General features: G+C 42.5%; 1 protein-coding gene across 2 annotated transcripts in view; it reads right to left on the bottom strand.

The window, feature by feature from the left end:
* The window catches only part of GCH1 (GTP cyclohydrolase 1), a 53437-nt gene extending 33646 nt beyond the window's left edge, over window positions 1-19791 (bottom strand). For both annotated transcript variants that reach the window (XM_061157010.1, XM_061157009.1), the window contains exon 1: window positions 19292-19791. In XM_061157010.1, coding sequence (XP_061012993.1) covers window positions 19292-19631 — 340 coding nt within the window. In that variant the 5' untranslated portion in view covers window positions 19632-19791. The remainder of the gene's footprint in view (window positions 1-19291) is intronic.
* Between the last annotated feature and the right edge of the window lie 301 nt (window positions 19792-20092).

Raw genomic sequence — 20092 nt, 5'->3', positions numbered from 1 at the left:
AGGCAAAGCCTGAAGGTGCTAACAGCTGGTGGCTGTCAGCTCACTGCACCTTACCCTCACGGCTGAAAGGCAAATTGTTTCTGACGGGCAACCAGAGTGGCACACCTCCACAGTTCCCTGGGCATTAACTGAAGTGCTTCTGTACTGAAGGGGTGGTGAATTAGAGAGGTATGATCCACAGCAGCGCTACCTTAAAGTGGTCTGGAGTTCCACCACACCCTCACCAGGTTCACAGCCTCTCAGTTGAACTCCAGCACCCATCACCTTCATCACTTCTCATGAGCATCTTACTACAAGTGCATAAAGTATACAGCCAGTATAATTATATTTTAAGCTATTTTAGTGACAAATTCCTTGTTTGGGATGTTTGTCAATGGCCTCTTGAACTGGGCCCTGATTCCCACTTGGAATAAACACTAAGACAGGCACATAAAATAAATCATGCTTCACAGCGATAGCCATGAATTTCAGTGAAACAGCATCTGGACAAACGATCTCAAAAAAATTCAGCACAGAACTCAGCAACTGCCAATTTCCTCCTCTAAACCTGGATCCTTTTTCTCAGAACTCCAGAGAAGTGAAAGATGTTGATTGGGCTGGGGAGATGGGGGTGGGGGGAGAGACTCATGTTTAGCAACCAAACCCCCTACCCCCCCCAAAAAGAGGAAAAATCAGAGGAAGAAAGCAGACATAATGACCAAATACTGCAGGACAAGCCTCATGTAGGATGTGTGCCTGAGTCTCCAGCTCCAGTGTGAGAAGGAGAAAGAGTGGTTTTTCAAACCAGGCTATTCACTAAACTAAAATGCTCAATTGCCCTCCTGAGGAGATGGTGATGGAAGATAATTTTTAAACGCAGGCAAGAGGCTGGAACACAATAAAACCTCACAGCTGTGGTGAGGAAAGACAGGAGGAAAGGAGTCAAGTGTTTTCAGAAAGCAGAGACCTATGCCATGTCTGTAAGATCACGCTGACACTACCGGATGGGAGCAGGAAAAGCTAGAACGCAAACAGCCAGTAAAGACATCACTGTACTTCAGGTGAGAGACGACTGAGAGTCAGGCCAAGACAAGGTAACAGAGTCTACAGATATTCACGGGGTACAAAAGTCAGAACGTGGGGCACAAGTAACCAAGGCGATTAATGAGAAGGAAGAATCGCAAGATGAAATGAACAACCTTTACAACATTTATAACATCTGTAAATGTGTTCAGGTGAAGTGGCCCATTAGAAGGGCTGACTCGCCAGAACGGACTTTAAAAACATCAGAGAAAGGAGCCAGCCCTTTCTATGCCGATCTTTAAAAAGTTTAAATAAACCTAACTGCTGTGAAAGCTTCATTTAATTCTATTATACGGACAACCACACATGTAAGTTGTAACAAAGATATTCTTCTTATTCCAGAATACCTAAGAGCATAATCTTGACAATCATGGACTATTTCTGTTTAAAAAAAAGAAAAAAAAAAAGATAAAAAGAATTTCCTTCTAGGTTCAGCTCCTCTATAGTCATCTGTGGTTTCAAGTTTCTCTGCCATAAGAAGTCACCTTCCTTGTGACCACACAGAACCCCACTTGCTCCTCTCAGCAAGAACTCACTGCCTGGTCCCTGCTAAGACAGATCATGGGCTCCTTGCAGAGCAAGCCAAGGCCAACCAGTTTTCCTTTCCCTTTAAGAGTTAGCACAGGGTTATTCACAGACCTAGTGTTTGACAAATAAATACAAACATAGTCAAAGTATCTTTGATTCTAAAGATTTCTTTAAATAAGTAAATAAAAATGTAATACAAATTTAAGAACATACAACATTCTACAGAATGAGTTACTGGCTAAAACAAGGACCAAATGGGTCTTTTCTAACTTTAAAATGATGTTCTTAACACGGATGAACCTTGAAGACATTATGCTAAGTGAAATAAGCCAGACACAAAGGACAAAAGGTGTGATTCCACTCATAGGAGGTCCCTAGAGTCCTCAAAGGCACACAGAGTAAAACGGAGGTTACCAAGGGCTGGGAAGAAAGGGGATGAGGGAGTTATGGGCTAACAAGTAAGATTTCAGTTTGGGACAAAGAAAATTTTCTGGAAACAGACTGTGGTGACGGTTGCACAACAGATGACTGTACTTAATGCCACTGACCTATACACGTGAAATGGTTAAAATGGTAAACTTTATGTTGTGTTTTACTACAAAAAAAAAAGCAAACAAATTTTAAAAAAAAGAACATACACCATTCAACTGTATGCAACATCAACACAGTTGCAGGTATGTGGTAGGAAACACAACTGGGTGAGCTGGTACAGATGCAACATAATTTTGCTATACTGTTTTGCCTAATTATCTGAACAGAAGATAAGATAAACTTGCATCTCTGCAATTTACATACCATTGTAGTTACAGAAAAAATTCCTTTAAACAACAGGAAAGATTAAGAATTTATAACTTAATTGAACAAAAAGGACAAGCCCTAAAAACAGATATTTAAAACAGAACTAAAAAGTTTCTAAACAGTAAAACCATTAAAACAGACTCACAAGATGCATGTATAACTGAATCTTTGCTGTATACCTGAAACTAACATAACACTGTTAACCAACTACACTCCAATATAAAATAAATATAAAATAAAAAGCTAAAAAAAAGACTCACATTGATAAAACGATCACAACATAAATAAATGTGCTTTAGACAAAATATATAAAATTTTGGTTTTCAAATATCTCCCACAAAGGATTAAGTGGAGAAGTTTGTTAGTTATTAATTCGCGTTAGAACTGAGTGTAATTTAGCTACATTTTTGCAATTATTCACAAATTCCCCTGATTAAAAATTTCATGAATTATCTCAAAGTCAGGATGTTAAAAGATGCCTCAAAATGAAAACTACTTGGCTTTCTCTTTGCTAGAATTCAGAATGAAAGGCAGAGTTTCTATGGGTTACACATCTCACATCTTAAATGGACCTTCATATTAAAACGTAGCACAGTCACTTAGAACCTGGGCGGGCAGGATGCTGCCGGGAACGTGAGCACTGTCCTCACACACCTGGACGCTGCTGCGCTGTGCCCTCTGGCAAGAGACCTGAGCCAGACGCCCCTGAGTTTCCACCTCTTGTGCAGTCTCCAAGCCGACAGGAGGATATTATAAGCTCACATGCACACAACCTAGCTCACTTCCCAGGGTTTGGGTGCCCACACTCTTTTCTTCAAAACCTAAGGCCTTCATTTACCAGCATCCAGCATGCTGATGCCTCGACATATACCAAGGGGAAGCGCACAAGATCCTACCAGTCAGGGAAAAATACCTCCAAAAAATGTCTTGTTTTCTGTAATTTATCACATTACTCTCTGAAGTCCTACAATCTGACTTCTAAGCACATTAAGCTATTTAAACTACTAACACTGAAATAAAATCTCAGGACTCATTGATAACACAGACAGAATGTCTACAGCACTTCACAGACGCTGGGCACTTTATGTGTACTAACTTACTTAATCCCCCAGTAACCTTATAAGATAAGCGAGTACTATCAAATGCCCTGTTTTACAGATGAGGCAATCAGGCACAGCTGCTCAGTAACAGGGTTTGAAGCCAGGCAATCTGGCTCAAGTTCTTTGTCTTGGGACCTTTGCCTTCTCTTCTGGGTTCCTCTTTAAACCATTTCCTGCCCACTCCTACACGCCGGGATCTCCCGCCCCTCACACCTCCCTTTAAGGCTGTCCCTGCTGGTCTTGCTCTCACTCTTCTTGGCGTCAGCATGCTGACATCGCCTCATTCCTTGGAGGAGCTCAGGCGCTCTCCGAGCTGCAACTGTCAGCCTTATACTGATAATTCACAAATTTGAATTTCTAGCCTTAAACTATCATGTTATCTCTCGGCCTGTTTAACTCACTTTCTTTTCCTCTGCCCAAATACAAATTCTAACCACCCTCATTTCAACGTCTATTCCCGTTGCTTTTAGTGCATAACGGGATATCCCAGAGTTTACTGGTGAACAACTATTTTATGTCCTGGGATTCTGTGGGTCAAGTCACACAGATGACTGACCTCTCTCTGCTCCACAACATCTGGGGCTTGGCAGGGATGACTATTTGGCTGGGGACTAGAATCACCTGGAGGAGTCTTGACTCGAATGTCTAGGGTTTGGTGCTAGCTGGTGAGTGGGACCTCAGCTAAAGCCATCAGCTGGAACACCCAGACGTGGCCTCTCCTCGAGGCAGAGACCCTCACTGCATGGCAGCCTCAGAGTAACTGGACTTCTACACAGTGGCTCAGGGCTCCAGAGTCTCCCATATTCTTAAAACACTTTCCAACTAATCCAAGCCCACAGTTCCTCCTCACCACAAAAGAAGGAATATACTAATAAGCATCAAGTGTTTTTCACATACCTTCTTAATTCTTATAAGATCCCAGGCAAAGCAAGCATTGTCATCCTTCACAAAAAGAGAAAGATGAAATTTAAGTTTAGAGACATGCCAATAATTATACAGATAGTAAAGGGACAAAGTCACATTCAAACTCAGAATCACCATGAAGATCAAGCTTGCAAATATATACATCTAAATATTTTTTCTCTAATTCCAGGGTAAAGGTTTTCTGTAACCAGATTTTTCATATCAGCTAACCATTAAAAAGTTGTATTTCTTTTGCTCCTAGACTTGAAACAAATTTGTCACAATGTTTTTAATTTATTTCTTTGGAAATACATGCACATACTGCAAAAATTGAAAACTGAAAATACAGTGAAAAGTCAAGCATGTCATCTGCCATCTGCCCAGTTCATACCCCTGATCAACATGCAACCACTTGTGCATCCTCCAATTCTTAATGCAACATAACATTTTATTGTCACCTACATACCCACACCTTTCCCCTACAAAACATAACTCATCTGCATCACTTAGCTATTCTAAGGGATCAGTAGGGTGCTTCCTTTTTCATGGCTGCAGTGACTAACCTTGAGCATGAGGCATTTTGTGAGTGCAAATCTCAGAAACAGGATTTTTAAATACGATATATACATTTGTATTCAACAGCTGTTGCCAAATTATCATAAGTATAGTTACACTCTCAATGTTAATATTTGTTTCCCTGTAACTTCAATAACGTAATGAGAATCAAGTTTCTAGGCTCTGGCCAATCAAACGAGGAAAAAATATATCTTTGAGTGGTCTTTGTGTATATCTTTTACTGAAGATGAGGTCAAGCAACTTTCCATGTATTTAAAAGTTATTTGATTTCCCTTTCCTGTGAATTGTCTGCCCTCAGGTCTTGCCAACTCTTCAACTGTGTTGTTGGCCTTTCTCTCACATTAATTTCTAGCATCTCTTTCTATATTAGCATGGTTATTCTGTTGTCTACAATGTGAATTATAAATATTTCTTCCCAGTTTCTCATTTGACTTCACTTCTGTTAGTATTTTATATATGAAAATTCTTGGTTTTTATATAAAGTAACTGTTTTCTTTTATGGCTTCTAAATTGAGTCATAATTAAGCAGATCTCCAGTGCAGAATTAAAGAAATATATATAAGAAAAATTAACAACTTTATATCTCTTTAAGCTTTATTTAAAATATTTCTAAATTTACTGAATGGTTGCAAAGATGGCCTAAAGAGTTCCCATATACTTTCTTTATAAAAGAACTCCAGTTAATAAATTCAGAAATTAAAGAACTAAACACCCCTATTTTTCAACTTCTAAAAAACACTGGATCTAGGCAGTCACCAAGGACTACTAAAATCTGTAACTGAAAGGCTGGTGAGAAACTCTTAAATGGACAAATTGGGCTGGTAACACCTAAAGCCGATCCATTTTAACATCACAGAATTACAGACAACCAAATATTTAGCTGCTTACCAATGGAAAAATACACCACCAACCACGAAGCATTCTTGACTAAATTTAAGAGTCAGTGTGGTGAGAGGGAGGCAGGGAGTTGTTGCTCAGTTGCCAACTCATGTCCGACTCTTTGGGACCCAGGGACTGCAGCACACCAGGCTTCACTGTCCCTCACCATCTCCCAGAGTTTGCCCAAGTTCACGTCCATTGAATTGGTGATGCCATCCAACTATCTCATCCTCTGCTACCCTCTTCTCCTTTGGCCTTCAATCTTTCCCAGCATCAGGGTCTTTTCCAATGAGTCAGTTCTTCGCATCAGGTGGTCAAAGTACTGCAGCTTCAGCTTCAGCATCAGTCCATCCATTGAGTATTAAAGGTTGAGTTCCTTTAAGATTGACTGGTTTACACAATGAGGTACCATTACAAGCCAGTCAGGATGGCTGCTATCCAAAGGGATAGAAAAGGGAACCCTCTTACACTGTTGGTGGGAATGCAAACTAGTACAGCCGCTATGGAGACAGTGTGGAGATTCCTTAAAAAACTGGAAGTAGAACTGCCATATGACCCAGCAATCCCACTTCTGGGCATACACACGGAGGAAACCAGATCTGAAAGAGACACGTGCACCCCAATGTTCATCGCAGCACTGTTTATAATAGCCAGGACATGGAAGCAACCTTGATGCCCATCAGCAGATGAATGGATAAGGAGGCTGTGGTACATATACATCATGGAATATTACTCAGCCATTAAAAAGAATTCATTTGAATCAGTTCTAATGAGATGGATGAAACTGGAGCCCATTATACAGAGTGAAGTAAGCCAGAAAGATAAAGAACATTACAGCATACTAACACATATATATGGAATTTAGAAAGATGGCAATGATAACCCTATATGCAAAACAGAAAAAGAGACACAGATGTACAGAACAGACTTTTGGACTCTGTGGGAGAAGGCGAGGGTGGGATGTTTCGAGAGAACAGCATCGAAATATGTATATTATCTATAGTGAAACAGATCACCAGCCCAGGTTGGATGCATGAGACAAGTGCTCGGGCCTGGTGCACTGGGAAGACTCAGAGGGATTGGGTAGACAGGGAGGTGGGAGGGGGGGATTGGGATGGGGAATACATGTAAATCCATGGCTGATTCATGTCAATGTATAACAAAACCCACTACAATACTGTAAAGTAATTAGCCTCCAACTAATAAAAATAAATGAAAAAAAAAAATAAAATAAAAGGAAAGAAAAAAAAAGATTGACTGGTTTAATCTCCTTGCTGTCCAAGGGACTCTCAAGAATCTTCTCCAGCACCACAATTCAAAAGTATCAATTCTTCGGCACTCTGCCTTCTTTATGGGCCAGCTCTCACATTCGTACATGACTACTGGAAAGACCATAGCTTTGACTATATAGATCTTTGTCAGCAAAGTGATGTCTTTGCTTTTTAACACACATCATCTTCTAATTTCATGGCTGCAGTAACCATCAGTAGTGATTTTAGAGCCCAAGAAGAGGAAATCTGTCACTGCTTCCACCTTTTCCCCTTCTATTTGCCATGAAGTGATGGGACCAGCAACAGAAGCAACAGAACTGGACATGGAACAACAGACTGGTTCCAAATAGGAAAAGGAGTACGTCAAGGCTGTATATTGTCACCCTACTTATTTAACTTATATGCAGAGTACATCATGAGAAATGCTGGGCTGGATGAAGCACAAGCTGGAATCAGAATTGCAGGGAGAAATATCAATAACCTCAGATATGCAGATGACACCGCCCTTATGGCAGAAAGTGAAGAACTAAAGAGCTTCTTGATGAAAGTGAAAGAGGAGAGTGAAAAAGTTGGCTTAAAGCTCAACATTCAGAAAACTAAGATCATGGCATCTGGTCCCATCACTTCATGGCAAATAGATGGGGAAACAGTGGAAACAGTGTCAGACTTTATTTTTCTGGGCTCCAAAACCACTGCAGATGGTAATTGTAGCCATGAAATTAAAAGATGCTTACTCCTTGGAAGGAAAGTTATGACCAACCTAGACAGCATATTAAAAAGCAGAGACATTACTTTGCCAACAAAGGTCAGTCTAGTCAAGGCTATGGTTTTTCCAGTGGTCATGTATGGATGTGAGAGTTGGACTGTGAAGAAAGCATCAAAAGAATTGATGCTTTTGAACGGTGGTGTTGGAGAAGACTCTTGAGAGTCCCTTGGACTGCAAGGAGATCAGTCCTGGGTGTTCATTGGAAGGACTGATGTTGAAGCTGAAACTCCAATACTTTGGCCACCTGATGTGAAGAGCTGACTCAATGGAAAAGACCCTGATGCTGGGAGGGATTGGGGGCAGGAGGAGAAGGGGACGACAGAGGATGAGATGGTTGGATGGCATCACTGACTCCATGGACATGGGTTTGGGTGGACTCCGGGAGTTGGTGACGGACAGGGAGGCCTGGCGTGCTGCGGTTCACGGGGTCACAAAGAGTCGGACACGACTGAGTGACTGAACTGAACTGAACTGATGGGACCAGATGCCATGATCTTAGTTTTTTTCATATTGAGTTTTAAGCCAGGCTTTTCACTCTCCTCTTTCACCCTCATCAAGAGGCTCTTTGGTTCCTCTTCACTTTCTGCCATTAGAGTGGTATCAACTGTATATCTGAGATTTTTGGTATTTCTCCCAGCAATCTTGATTCCAGCTTGTAACTCATCCAACCCAGCATTTTGCATGATGTGCTCTGCGTGCGAGTGCAAGTGAAAGTCGCTCAGTCGTGTCCAACTCTTTGCAACCTATGGACTATATGGTCCATGGAATTCTCCAGGCCAGAATACTGCAGTGGATAGCCTTTCCCTTCTCCAGGGAATCTTCCCAACCCAGGGATTGAACCAAGGTCTCCTGCATTACAAGCAGATTCTTTACCAGATGAGCCACAAGGGAAGCCCAAGAATATTGGAGTGGGTAGCTATCCCTTCTCTAGCAGATCTTCCTGACCCAGGAATTGAACCAGGGTCTTCTGCACTGCAGGTGGATTCTTTACCAACTGAGCTATCAGGGAAGCCCTGTACGTGTAACAGGGTGATAATAAACAGCCTTGACATACTTCTTTATCAATTTTGAACCCATTAGTTATTCCACATAAGGCTCTAACTCTTGCTTCCTGACCCGCATACAGGTTTCTCAGGAGACAGGTAAGATGGCCTTGGTATTTCCATCTCTTTAAGTTTTTCCACAGTTTGTTAAGATCCACACAAAGGCCTTACTAGCATAGTCAATGAAACAGAAGTAGATGTTTTTCTGGAATTCCCTTGCTTTCTCTATGATCCAATGAATGCTGCCAATTTGATTTCTGGTTCCTCTGCCTTTTCTAAACCCAGCTTGAACATCTGGAAGTTCTTGGTTCCATTATGCTGAAGCCTAGCTTGAAGGATTTTGAGCATAACCTTACTAGCATGGCAGATGAGTACAACTGTCTGGTAGTCTCAACATTCCTTAATACTGCCCTTCTTGGGAATTGGGATAAAGACTGACCTTTTCCAGTCCTGTAGCCATGGCTGGGTTTTCCAAATTGGCTGACATATTGAGAGCAGCACTTTGATAACATCATCTTTTAGGATTTTAAATAGCTCTGCTGGAATCCCATGACCTCCACTAGCTTTACTGGCAACAGTGCTTCCTTCCTAAGGCCCACTAGACTTCATACTCCAGGATATCTGGCTCTAGGTGAGTGACCACACCATCGTGGTTATCTGGGTCATTAAGGTCTTTTTTGTACAGTTCTTCCATTTACTCTTGCCATCTCTTCTTGATCTCTTCTGCTTCGATTAGGTCTTTACTGTCTCTGTCCTTTATTGAGCCCATCTTTGGATGAAATGTTCCTTTGATACTTCCAATCTTCTTGAAGAGATCGCTAGTCATTCCCTTTCTGTTGCTTTCTTCTAACTCTTTGCATTGTTCATTGAAAAAGGCCTTCTTGTCTCTCCATGCTATTCTCTGGAACTCTCCATTTAGTTGGGTGTACCTTTCCCTTTCTCCCTTGCTTTTCACTCCTCTTCTTTACTCAGCTGTTTGTAAAGCCTCCTCAGACAACCACTTTGTCTTGCATTTTTTTTCTTTGGGATGGTTTGTTACAATATTATGAACCTCTGTCCATAGTTCTTCAGGCATTCTGTTTACTAGATCTAATCCCCCGAATCTATTTGTCATCTCGACTGTATTTTTATTGGAGATTTGATCTAAGTTGCACCTGACTGGCCTAATGGTTTTCCCCACTTTTTTTAGTTTAAGCCTGAACTTTGTTATAAGGAGCTAATGATCTGAGCCACAGTCAGCTCTCAGTCTTGTTTTCGCTGACTGTATACAGCTTCTCCATCTTCAGCTACAAAGAATGTAATCAATCTAATTTTGGTATTGACCACTTGGTGATCTCCATGTGAAAAGTCGTCTCTTATTGAAAAAGGGTGTTTGCTATGACCAGGACATTCTGTTAGCCTTTACCCTGCTTCATTTTGTACTCCAAGACTAAATTTGCCTCTTACACCAGGTATCTCTTGACTTTCTACTTTTGCATTCCAATTCCCTATGAAAAGGACATCTTTTTTTGGCATTAGTTCTAGGAGGTCTTGTAGGTCTTCACAGAACTAATCAACTTCAGCTTCTTTGGCAAGCCTCTAAATCTAACTACTAATATATAAGCAACACAGGAGCTAAAGGAACATGTTAAACTATTAATAAATTGTGAGAAAATAATAAGCAGAACCCAGGAGGTGGGGAATTCTATAAGACAAATGACCTTGTTTCTTCAACAAATTGTTAGCAAATAAAAAGGAATACCAAACTAACAAGTTAAGAGACATGAAGACATTTATCAGATATAATGTGTGAATCTTATCTGAATCCTTATTCAAACAAAGCAATTTGTAGAGATACTGGTGAGAAAAATCAAAGAAATGTTAACAATGGTTAGATAATTGATATTAAGGAATTATTATTGACTTCAAATATGATACTATTTTAAAGTCTTTATATTTTAGAGATACAGTAAAGTCTTTATCAATGAAGTGACATATCTAGTATTTGCTTTAAAATAATTCAGCAGGTGATTCATATTGATGCATGGCAGAAACCAACACACTATTGTAAAGCAATTAGCCTTCAATTAAAACTAAATAAATTTAAAAATAATTCGGCAGGGAAGGTATGTGACAAGCAAGATGAAGAAAGGCAGACTTCTGTTTGTATTAATGGTTGGGTGATAGGCATATACAAACTCATTATACTATTCTAATTTTGTATACATTTGAATATTTCTACAATAATTTAAAAACTGACTGCAATCCCGACATTTTCTAGCAATTTTTCCCCATGAGAATTTTGATGTGCCAGGCAAACAGGCCAGTCACTTCAATCGATTCCCAGTCACTTCAACTGATACCTTGGAATAACATGTTTACTGAATGTAGAAAAAGCCATCTCACCAAATAGGTGAATTTCTACAGGTGCACGACTCCATGAAGGACACAAAGATGTCTAAAGGATGACCTCTGGCATACAAGTGTTCAGGAGATCCAACAGAAATAACTCCCATGACTTTTTCATAAAGCTAAATCCCCCCCGCCAAAAAAAACTAAATCCCCTACATCTTTCTTTAGTGTTTAAAAAAAATCAGCATTTATTGAGCATTTATGTATACAGCACTGTGCTAGAAGACACACATTAAGAAAGGGTCCTTGTCATTAAGAAATTAATTCAAACATTCATCAAGTTGTCTACATGTGCTGGGCAATCTGCTAGACATTCTAAGGTAAGGACAGACAGTCACTTTTCTTCTAGAAAACTGTGACTAGGGCTTTAATAAAACCAAATTCTAATAAGCAAATGTTCTCTCAACCTTGAGTGTAACAAATTTACCTTGATTCAGACAATCTTTGGACAATCTTTGATTCAGTTCAGTCACTGGACAGTTCAGTTGTGTCCAACTCTTTGTGACCCCATGAATCGCAGCATGCTAGGCCTCCCTGTCCATCACCAACTCCCGGAGTTTACTCAAACCCACGCCCATCAAGTCGGTGATGCCATCCAACCATCTCATCCTCTGTCGTCCCCTTCTCCTCCCTCCTTCAATCTTTCCCAGAATCAGGGTCTTTTCAAATAAGTCAGTTCTTCGCATCAGGTGGCCAAAGTACTGGAGTTTCAGCTTCAGCATCAGTCCTTCCAATGAACACCCAGGACTGATCTCCTTTAGGATGGACTGGTAGGATCTCCTTGCAGTCCAAGGGACTCTCAAGAGTCTTCTCCAACACCACAGTTCAAAAGTATCAATTCTTTTGCGCTCAGCTTTCTTCACAGTCCAACTCTCACATCCATACACGACCACTGGAGAAACCATAGCCTTGACTAGACGGACCTTTGTTGGCAAAGTAATGTCTCTGCTTTTTAATATGCTGTCTAGGTTGGTCATAACTTTCCTTCCAAGGAGTAAGCATCTTTTAATTTCATGGCTGCAATCACCATCTGCAGTGATTTTGGAGCCCAAAAAAATAAAGTCTGACACTGTTTCCACTGTTTCCCCATCTGTTTCCCATGAAGTGATGGGACCAGATGCCATGATCTTAGTTTTCTGAATGTTGAGCTTTAAGCCAACTTTTTCACTCTCCTCTTTCACTTTCATCAAGAGGCTTTTTAGTTCCTCTTCACTTTCTGCCGTACAATCTAAATTATCCCTCAATCTAATTTCCATAAACTCAATGGAGAATGTATAACCATAGGGAACATATTCATTATATTACCTGGAATTATGAATTGTTCATATAATCTTAGATTCATAACCTAGGATTCATCAAAGATTAGATAGTTGCCCTCTCCTGGCAAATTCCATTACTGCAATCTGACTCAACCAAATACTGGACTCAAATTAGGGAGGTATACAGCAATGAGTCAGTGGGGGAATGCCCAGGCATGGAACAGTTTCCAGAGCTGGACAAAGAAAAGAGAGAAGATACAAAAAAGGGAAGAGGAGGAGAAGGGAGGTGATTCAAACAAATCTGTAAATTACTATTGATGCAATTAAATTGTGAGAGATTATGATGATTCTCATTCCCTATCATTCTCCCAATGCTGATACTTTTCGGATAAACTGAAAGTGAAAGTTGCATCCGACTCATTGCGGACGCGTGAACTATACAGTCCATGGAATTCTCTAGGCCAGAATACTGGAGTGGGTAGACTTTCCCTTCTCCAGGGGATCTTCCCAACCCAGGGATCGAACCCAAGTCTCCCGCATTGCAGGCGGATTCTTTACCAGCTGAGCCACAAGGGAAGCTCAAGACTTGGGTAAGTTCTTTCTCAGTTTCCTTATCCCTAAAAATAGGGCTAATATTACCTACCCCATTGGCTTATTGTGAGGATCAATGAGGCAATACATGTAAAGAATGCACACGGTGTTCAGCACATAGTAATCAGTTGTGTTTGTTGTTATTCAGACATCAGCTCAAGCATCCACACTTCTGATCTCCCAGCACAGATCAAGTTCCTTTGTTAAATGCTCTCACTGAGCTGTGTCCTTTTCATCATTACATTTCTCACTCTATAATCACACATTCATGTGATTCTACTGAATATTTGATTTAATGCAACAGACTATTCTATGAGAGAAGAAACCATACCTGGTTTTACTCAGTCTACTTCCCAGCATTCAACACAGTGGGTGGTACTCAATGAATAAATTAAATTCAATTACAAAGTTCCCAGACAAGTCTAATGAATAACATCACTTAACACCCGAATAGACTAAATTGTGTTGAAGATAAGCTGAAATCCTAAATCTCAATACCTCAGAGTGTGACCTTATTTGGAAATAGAGTTAACTGCAAACATCATTAGCTAAATTAAGAAGAGGCAAAAAAAAAAAAAGAGGCATGTGTGCTAAGTTGCTTCAGTCACGTCTGACTTTTTGCAACCCTATGGACTGTAGCCTGCCAGGCTCCTCTGTCCATGGGATTCTCCAGGCAAGAATACTGGAGTGGGTTACTGTGCCCTGCTCCTGGGGATCTTCCTCACCCAGGGATTGAACCCGTGTCTCTTATGTCTCCTGCTTTGGCAGGCGAGTTCTCTACCACTAGCACCACAAGGCATACTGGAGTAAAATGGATTCAATTCTATGTGACTGATGTCCTTAAAAAAGGGAAATTTGGACACCAACAGAAGCAGAGATGGGAGTAATGCAGCAAGTTAAGAAACACCAAGAACTGCCAGCTACCCCCAGAAGCTGGCAAGAGGCAAGGGAAGGATGCCCCTGACTCCCTTCAATTTTCAGAGGGAGTGCGGTTCCACCAATGGCTTGAATTCATACTTCTAGTCTCCAGAACTATGAGACAGGTTCTGTTGTTTGAACAGTTCAGTCTGTAGTACTTTGATATGGCAGTCCCTTGAAACTAGGACAAGAGCCAGTTTGTTTGGTATTTCAAAGTTATGTGTAGTGACTTTTCCTCCCATGCCAGAAGAAAAAATGTTAATAGATAATACATTTTTAGAAGAAACTAGTAAGACTAGCTTTTCTCCTCCATTCTCAATGACTATACCCTAAAATCCAGTCATATACTTTAACAGTCTTGTTATTTTTTTCTCCTTTATTCACAATACCTTTTCCAGCAATACACAGAACTAAGTAATACACTAGAATTCATTAACAAAATGAAAACAAAACTTAGTAGTGAATCGAGATTTAAATGAACTATACACATCCAAAATAGTACCTCTCAATGATGAGGTTAACTTTTCTACAACATACTTTAAAACTTGGGACATAAATTCATCTTTTGCCCACAGTATGGGCATAAACTCATCTTTTGCCCACAATATGGGAGGGGATAATAAATAAGTTGACTTTTTGCCCCCCTTCACATCTTAGAAGTTGTTACAATTCTTAGTTTATCATGGGATTCTGATATGGTAAATCACAGAAGTTTGTGATTAAAAGAAAAAGAAAACCTTTTGTGAGTGCTGGCATATTTCAGTATGAAGTGGCTAAGACTCAATTTTGTGCAAACAGAATATCTAATGCCTGGCTTTATCTTTAGAGAATAGCTGTCATCTTGCAGTGTACATGGTTGAGGCAGAGTGGGGAGACAGTCAAGAAGTCCATCACCTGTGGTGCCATCGCCTCCTCCTGCACTATAGGTTCACATGCTTCCCAAACCTGGGGCACTGTCAGCTTGATTTATGAAAACTTCCCTGGCATCCTGGGCAAGACAAGCTAAAATCTACTGCAACTAGAAATGTGGCAGAAGAGTCAAGATTGTCGTGTATTTCCGTAAACTCATAAAAAGGACAATTAATGAGACAAGTTATACTCAACCTCTGGTGGATAGTACTATCTAAGGCTTCCCTTGTGGCTCAGCTGGTAAAGAATCCACAGGCAATGTGGGAGACCTGGATTCGATCCCTGGGTTGGAAAGATCCCCTGGAGAAGGGAAAGGCTACCCACTCCAGTATTCTGACCTGGAGAATTCCATGGACTGTATAGTCCATGGGATCACAAAGAGTCGGACACCACTGAGCAACTTTCTCTTTCACTTTTGGGTATCCCTGATGACTCAGATGGTAAAGAATCTGTCTGCAGTGCAGGAGACCCAGGTTCAATCCCTGGGTCGGGAAGATCTCCTGGAGAAGGGAATGACAACCCACTCCAGTATAGCTGCCTGGAGAATTCCATGGACAGAGAAGACTGGCAGGCTTCAGTCCATAGGGATCACAAAGGGTCAGACAGGACTGAGTGACTAACACTTTCACTTTCACTATCTAAGAGGTCATTACCATTTACACCCAGGAGAGGACAGGGGAAGGGAAGGGTCAGACACAAGGACATGAAGACCAAAGACCTCAGGGAATAGTAGAACCTCCAATTTAATTAAGGTTCTGAATTTCAGAAATAGTGGAAATACAGGAAATATTTAGAAAGAAGACCTCAGCAAAGCAAAATCTTGAATATGTAAGAGAACTTGAATGTGGTTAAACTCAAATGGAACAGCAATAGGTAAAGGTGAGTTGTCCTGTGATGCTATTCAAAGGATAGCCAGTTCCTGGAAGAGATGCGTTTCTCTTCCAGCCTTCCCTCCACTACAAGCTACAACCCAGAGGTGAACAACAACCAGGAGACTTACACAACCTTGACACAGCCCCGTTACAGCTGACCACAGAGGCATCCATTAAAAGGTACACACAGGAAAGTAAAGTGTACCAGGCAAGGGTCATGAAGATACACTGCTGCGCAAGGAGAACTGAAAGACTCCCCAAACACCAGAAACTAGCATCACTCCACTCAAGAGGAACTGAAAAAATAAACAATAATAATTTGGGGAATATAAAGTACAAATTTATTTAATTTTATATTTTACAATACTTAATTCAACACCAGTAATAGGAATTAATACAGAGAGATAAAAGATGTTAAGTATCTTATTTATAAGCATAGAAAAGTGATAGTTTCAAAGAAGTTTGTTTCTATCCAAAATAATCTATATTGGGCATTGAATTATGATCTCTAAAGAAATGAAAATTAGGAATTGGGTAAGAGTGTTTTCTCTATTACTTACTTCTGTATTTTCTATAGATTTAAAGTATCCTTCCTTCTCCCACCTAGGTGGGTCCAAGGCCTGGACCTCCACCCTTTCAGGTTCATTCCTTTAAGTTCAGCATCATCCTTGTCATCCTCTCCTCTGTCTTCTCTTTATGTACCTCTAAGAAATCAACATTAAGTCCTTAAGTATGATCCTCTAGAGAGAGGCTTTCAAATTGTTGACTACAATATAAGAAACACATTCTACATATGGAGCTAGTACATACCGCCCGCAGAAAAATATTATACCAATAAACCTACTTGGAAGTTTCTCAAAACATTTACCCTTACTACATATGATAGACTGATTTTTCGCCATTGAACTCCACTTTATTTTAAGGCTGGTGATCCAAGTATTAGGTCAGAACTCAGTCTGAAATGCTTAGTAGAGAAAGTAACACTGACAATACCTTACTAAGTAGCAACATAAGGAAGCAGATAAGAGATCTGTCTTTAGTCTGCCAGGATTCAAACACCAGCTCAACCACTTGAAGCTGTCAATCTCTCTGACTCTGCTTCCTTATCCTGGGGTAAAAGAACAGTGCTTACCTCAAAAATGAAGGTTAACCAAGACCACACATATAAAGCACTTGGAGCATGAAAAGTATTCAATTAATGGGTATTAATAATTCTTAAATGGTCTGTGAGTTTTTATTGTGGTAAAAGATATACATAACAATCATCATCTTAACCATTTTAACATGTGCAATTCAGAGGCATTTAGTACACTCACAATGTGTGCAACCATCAAAACTCTATAATCCCAGAACACTTTCATCATCCCAAAAGGAAACCTAGAACCCGTTAAGCAGTCTCTCCCCATTTCTCTCCTCTGCCCGGGCCCTGTTGGTCAGGGTGATGATTAGATTCTCCCTAATCGGATTTCTTTTCCTAGGTCCACAGACTTTTTATTTTATTTTATTTTTTTTTTCAAGTGATTTTTTTTTTTATTATTATTTTTTTTTTTTTCCAGTGGGTTTTGTCATACATTGATATGAATCAGCCATGGATTTACATGTATTCCCAATCCCGATCCCCCCTCCCACCTCCCTCTCCACCCGATTCCTCTGTCCACAGACTTTTTAAATAATAAATTAACAGTTGACTAGAATCATTTTCTTATGTAGAATGAAGTGTTCTTTACAGTCATTAGTTCTATGGCTCATGAAACAAACCTCTACGAATCATTTAAGTAAATATTTTTAAGACACTTAAGGTAATTCTGTGACTTGCCTCGGAGTCAGAAATCGCTCTCTCTATGAATTCTATTAAGGCAAGATTTCCAAAGCTTGACCAAATGTGAAGGACATTTTCAGTGTCCACAAGAGGCAGAACGAGTGAGGCCCTGAGAAAATGTTTCTACATTATATCGTGGAATATCACCAAATCATAGAATATTTACCAAAGGAAGAATGTTTATTCTTCAGTCTTTGCATTTTGAAATTCTGTATTCGAGGCTCCAAACGTTTACCAACATTGGGTAAAAAAAGGAAACAAGGACACAGAACTAGATACCCATGTCTCGGCTTTAGGATGTCCTGTCATTTCCTTTTTGGACCTCACCCCTCTCACACTGATTTCCCACCCTTCCTTTGCGGGGTGCTAGGGGGGAGACCAGTGCAAAAATAACTGTTTTTCCCAGAATCAATTAAGGGAGTCTCCAGAAATTTGACGGGGTAAATAACCTAACCCGGGAGGTAACCTTGCAAAGCAGCTCTGTTATTCTTTGAGAAATGGAGACGGCAGAAGGTTTCTTGGGTCAAAGAATTAAAAGTCACCAAGAGGTACAGAAGATGTGAACTGGAAAACAACGTCCTTAGTCCCACCTGTGTAAGTCAGAGCTTTTTTTTTTTTTAACTCTCCCTGTTTTTTTTAATTTGACCAACATCTCTCACCCAGAAAACAGGCAGCGAAGTCCTCTGTTATTTCCACTCCGACCCTGCACCCTTGCTTTTCAGCCTCCTGGGCAAAAGCCTGACCCTCCCCTGGCGCGGAGAGCACTGGGTCAACGCTGTTCCTTTCGGATGGGGGATTGGGGGGGGGGGGGGGGGGGGGCGGGGGATACAGGGACTCCGGGTCTCACTGCCCAGAAAACTTCCCCGACTCCCAGGGAGACGCTTTCCTGCTCTGGGGTTTGCGGAGTAGGGTAGGAAAGGGGGAGAAGGCTTTAGGCAGCAAACTAACCCAAGAAACTTCACACCTCAAACTCCGGGACAGCCTGTACCCAGAACTATATCCAGTTCTGGGGAAGTCCTGAGCTGGAGTGACCTCGATGTGAACAAAACATAACTATGACTTTCGCAAGAGCCGGGTGCCCTGGCAAGTCAGCGAGAATGAGGGTCCCCGAGGCTTACCCGGGGCTCCTAACACACGAAGCCAAGACTTCATCCCAGACCTACCAAAAAATGAGACCTCAAAAGCAAGGATGACTTAAGAAGCCATCACTTCCAGGAGCCCAGATGCACGTTCCTCAGGTATCCGGCCCTGGACGTTCAGGCTCCCACCCGGGGGCGTAAGGAAGCTCGGTAACCGTGGTCCCGCCAGCCGAGGCTGGAGGAGAGGGCTGCGTGCAGCCAGTGGGGAGGACCCCGCGAGAACAGCTACAGACAGGCCCCGGGGGGAGAGGCCGCTGACTCTCCAGGAGCCCGAAATGAGTCCCACCCAGGCCCCTGTCGTTGGCCCGTCGCTGGGCCAGGGCCGAGGGCGGGGTTCGGCAAGTGCCAGCATTCGGCTTCCTCCGCCAGGAGTGAGCAACTCCGGAAACTTCCCCGAGCCGGCGCGGAGCTTCCCGCGGCCACCTCCCCCGTACCCGGCACGTCGGCCGGCCAGCGAGCACACTGACCTGAGATGGTTTCCTGGTAGCCCTTGGTGAAGAACTGCATGGCCGTGGCCGCCCTCCAGGGCGTCTTGATCAGCCCCTGCCGCTCGGGGTCCTCTCCCAGCGAGCGCAGGATGGACGAGTAGGCGGCCGCCAGGTTGGGGAGGTTCAGCTCGTTGTCCTCCTCGCTGCGGGGCCGCTCGCCCTTCCAGCCGTCCGCCGGCTGGGCGCTCTTGCTCTCCGGTCGCGGCGGCTTCTCGGCGGGAGGGCTTGGCCCGGGCCGCGGCGGCTCCCCCTCGAGGAACCCATTGCTGCACCTGGCGCCCCGCGACTTCAGCGTCACCCGCCCCGGACCCTTCTCCATGGACCCGCCGCTGCTGCTCCGGAAGGACCCTCAGATGCGTGAGGGACTTCAGGTGAACTTCCCGGGCTGGGAGTGGGCTGTGACCCGAGTCACCTGAGGAAGGTAGGCCTCGAGGCAGGAACACGTTCCGCGTCCGGAACAAGCGAGCCAGAAGAGTGCTGCGGCGCCTCCTTTTTATGGGCTGGCGGCTCGGTCGGCGCCGCGGGGCGTTTCTATTGGTCGAGCCTCCTGGCGTCACGGCGCTCACTCCGCCCCGCCCCGCCCTGCCCTCCGCCCGGTGCCCTGGGGGCCGGCAGATGCCGGGAGGACCTTGTCCGAGCCCCACCCGCACCAGCCGGGAGGATTGCATTGGACCCTTTGGCTGTGGCCAGATAAACCAAACCCTAAAGGGGGCTGGTGGCCGGAGCGTGGGGAGGCAAGGTCTGAGTGCCCAGTCAACTCTTCCCTCTTAGGGCAAAGTG

This window comes from Dama dama, chromosome 12, assembly GCF_033118175.1.
Source record: "Dama dama isolate Ldn47 chromosome 12, ASM3311817v1, whole genome shotgun sequence".
In the NCBI taxonomy this organism is placed as follows: domain Eukaryota; kingdom Metazoa; phylum Chordata; class Mammalia; order Artiodactyla; family Cervidae; genus Dama; species Dama dama.
The sequence above is the reverse complement of the archived record's forward strand: the minus strand, read 5'-3'. Positions and strand labels throughout refer to the sequence as shown.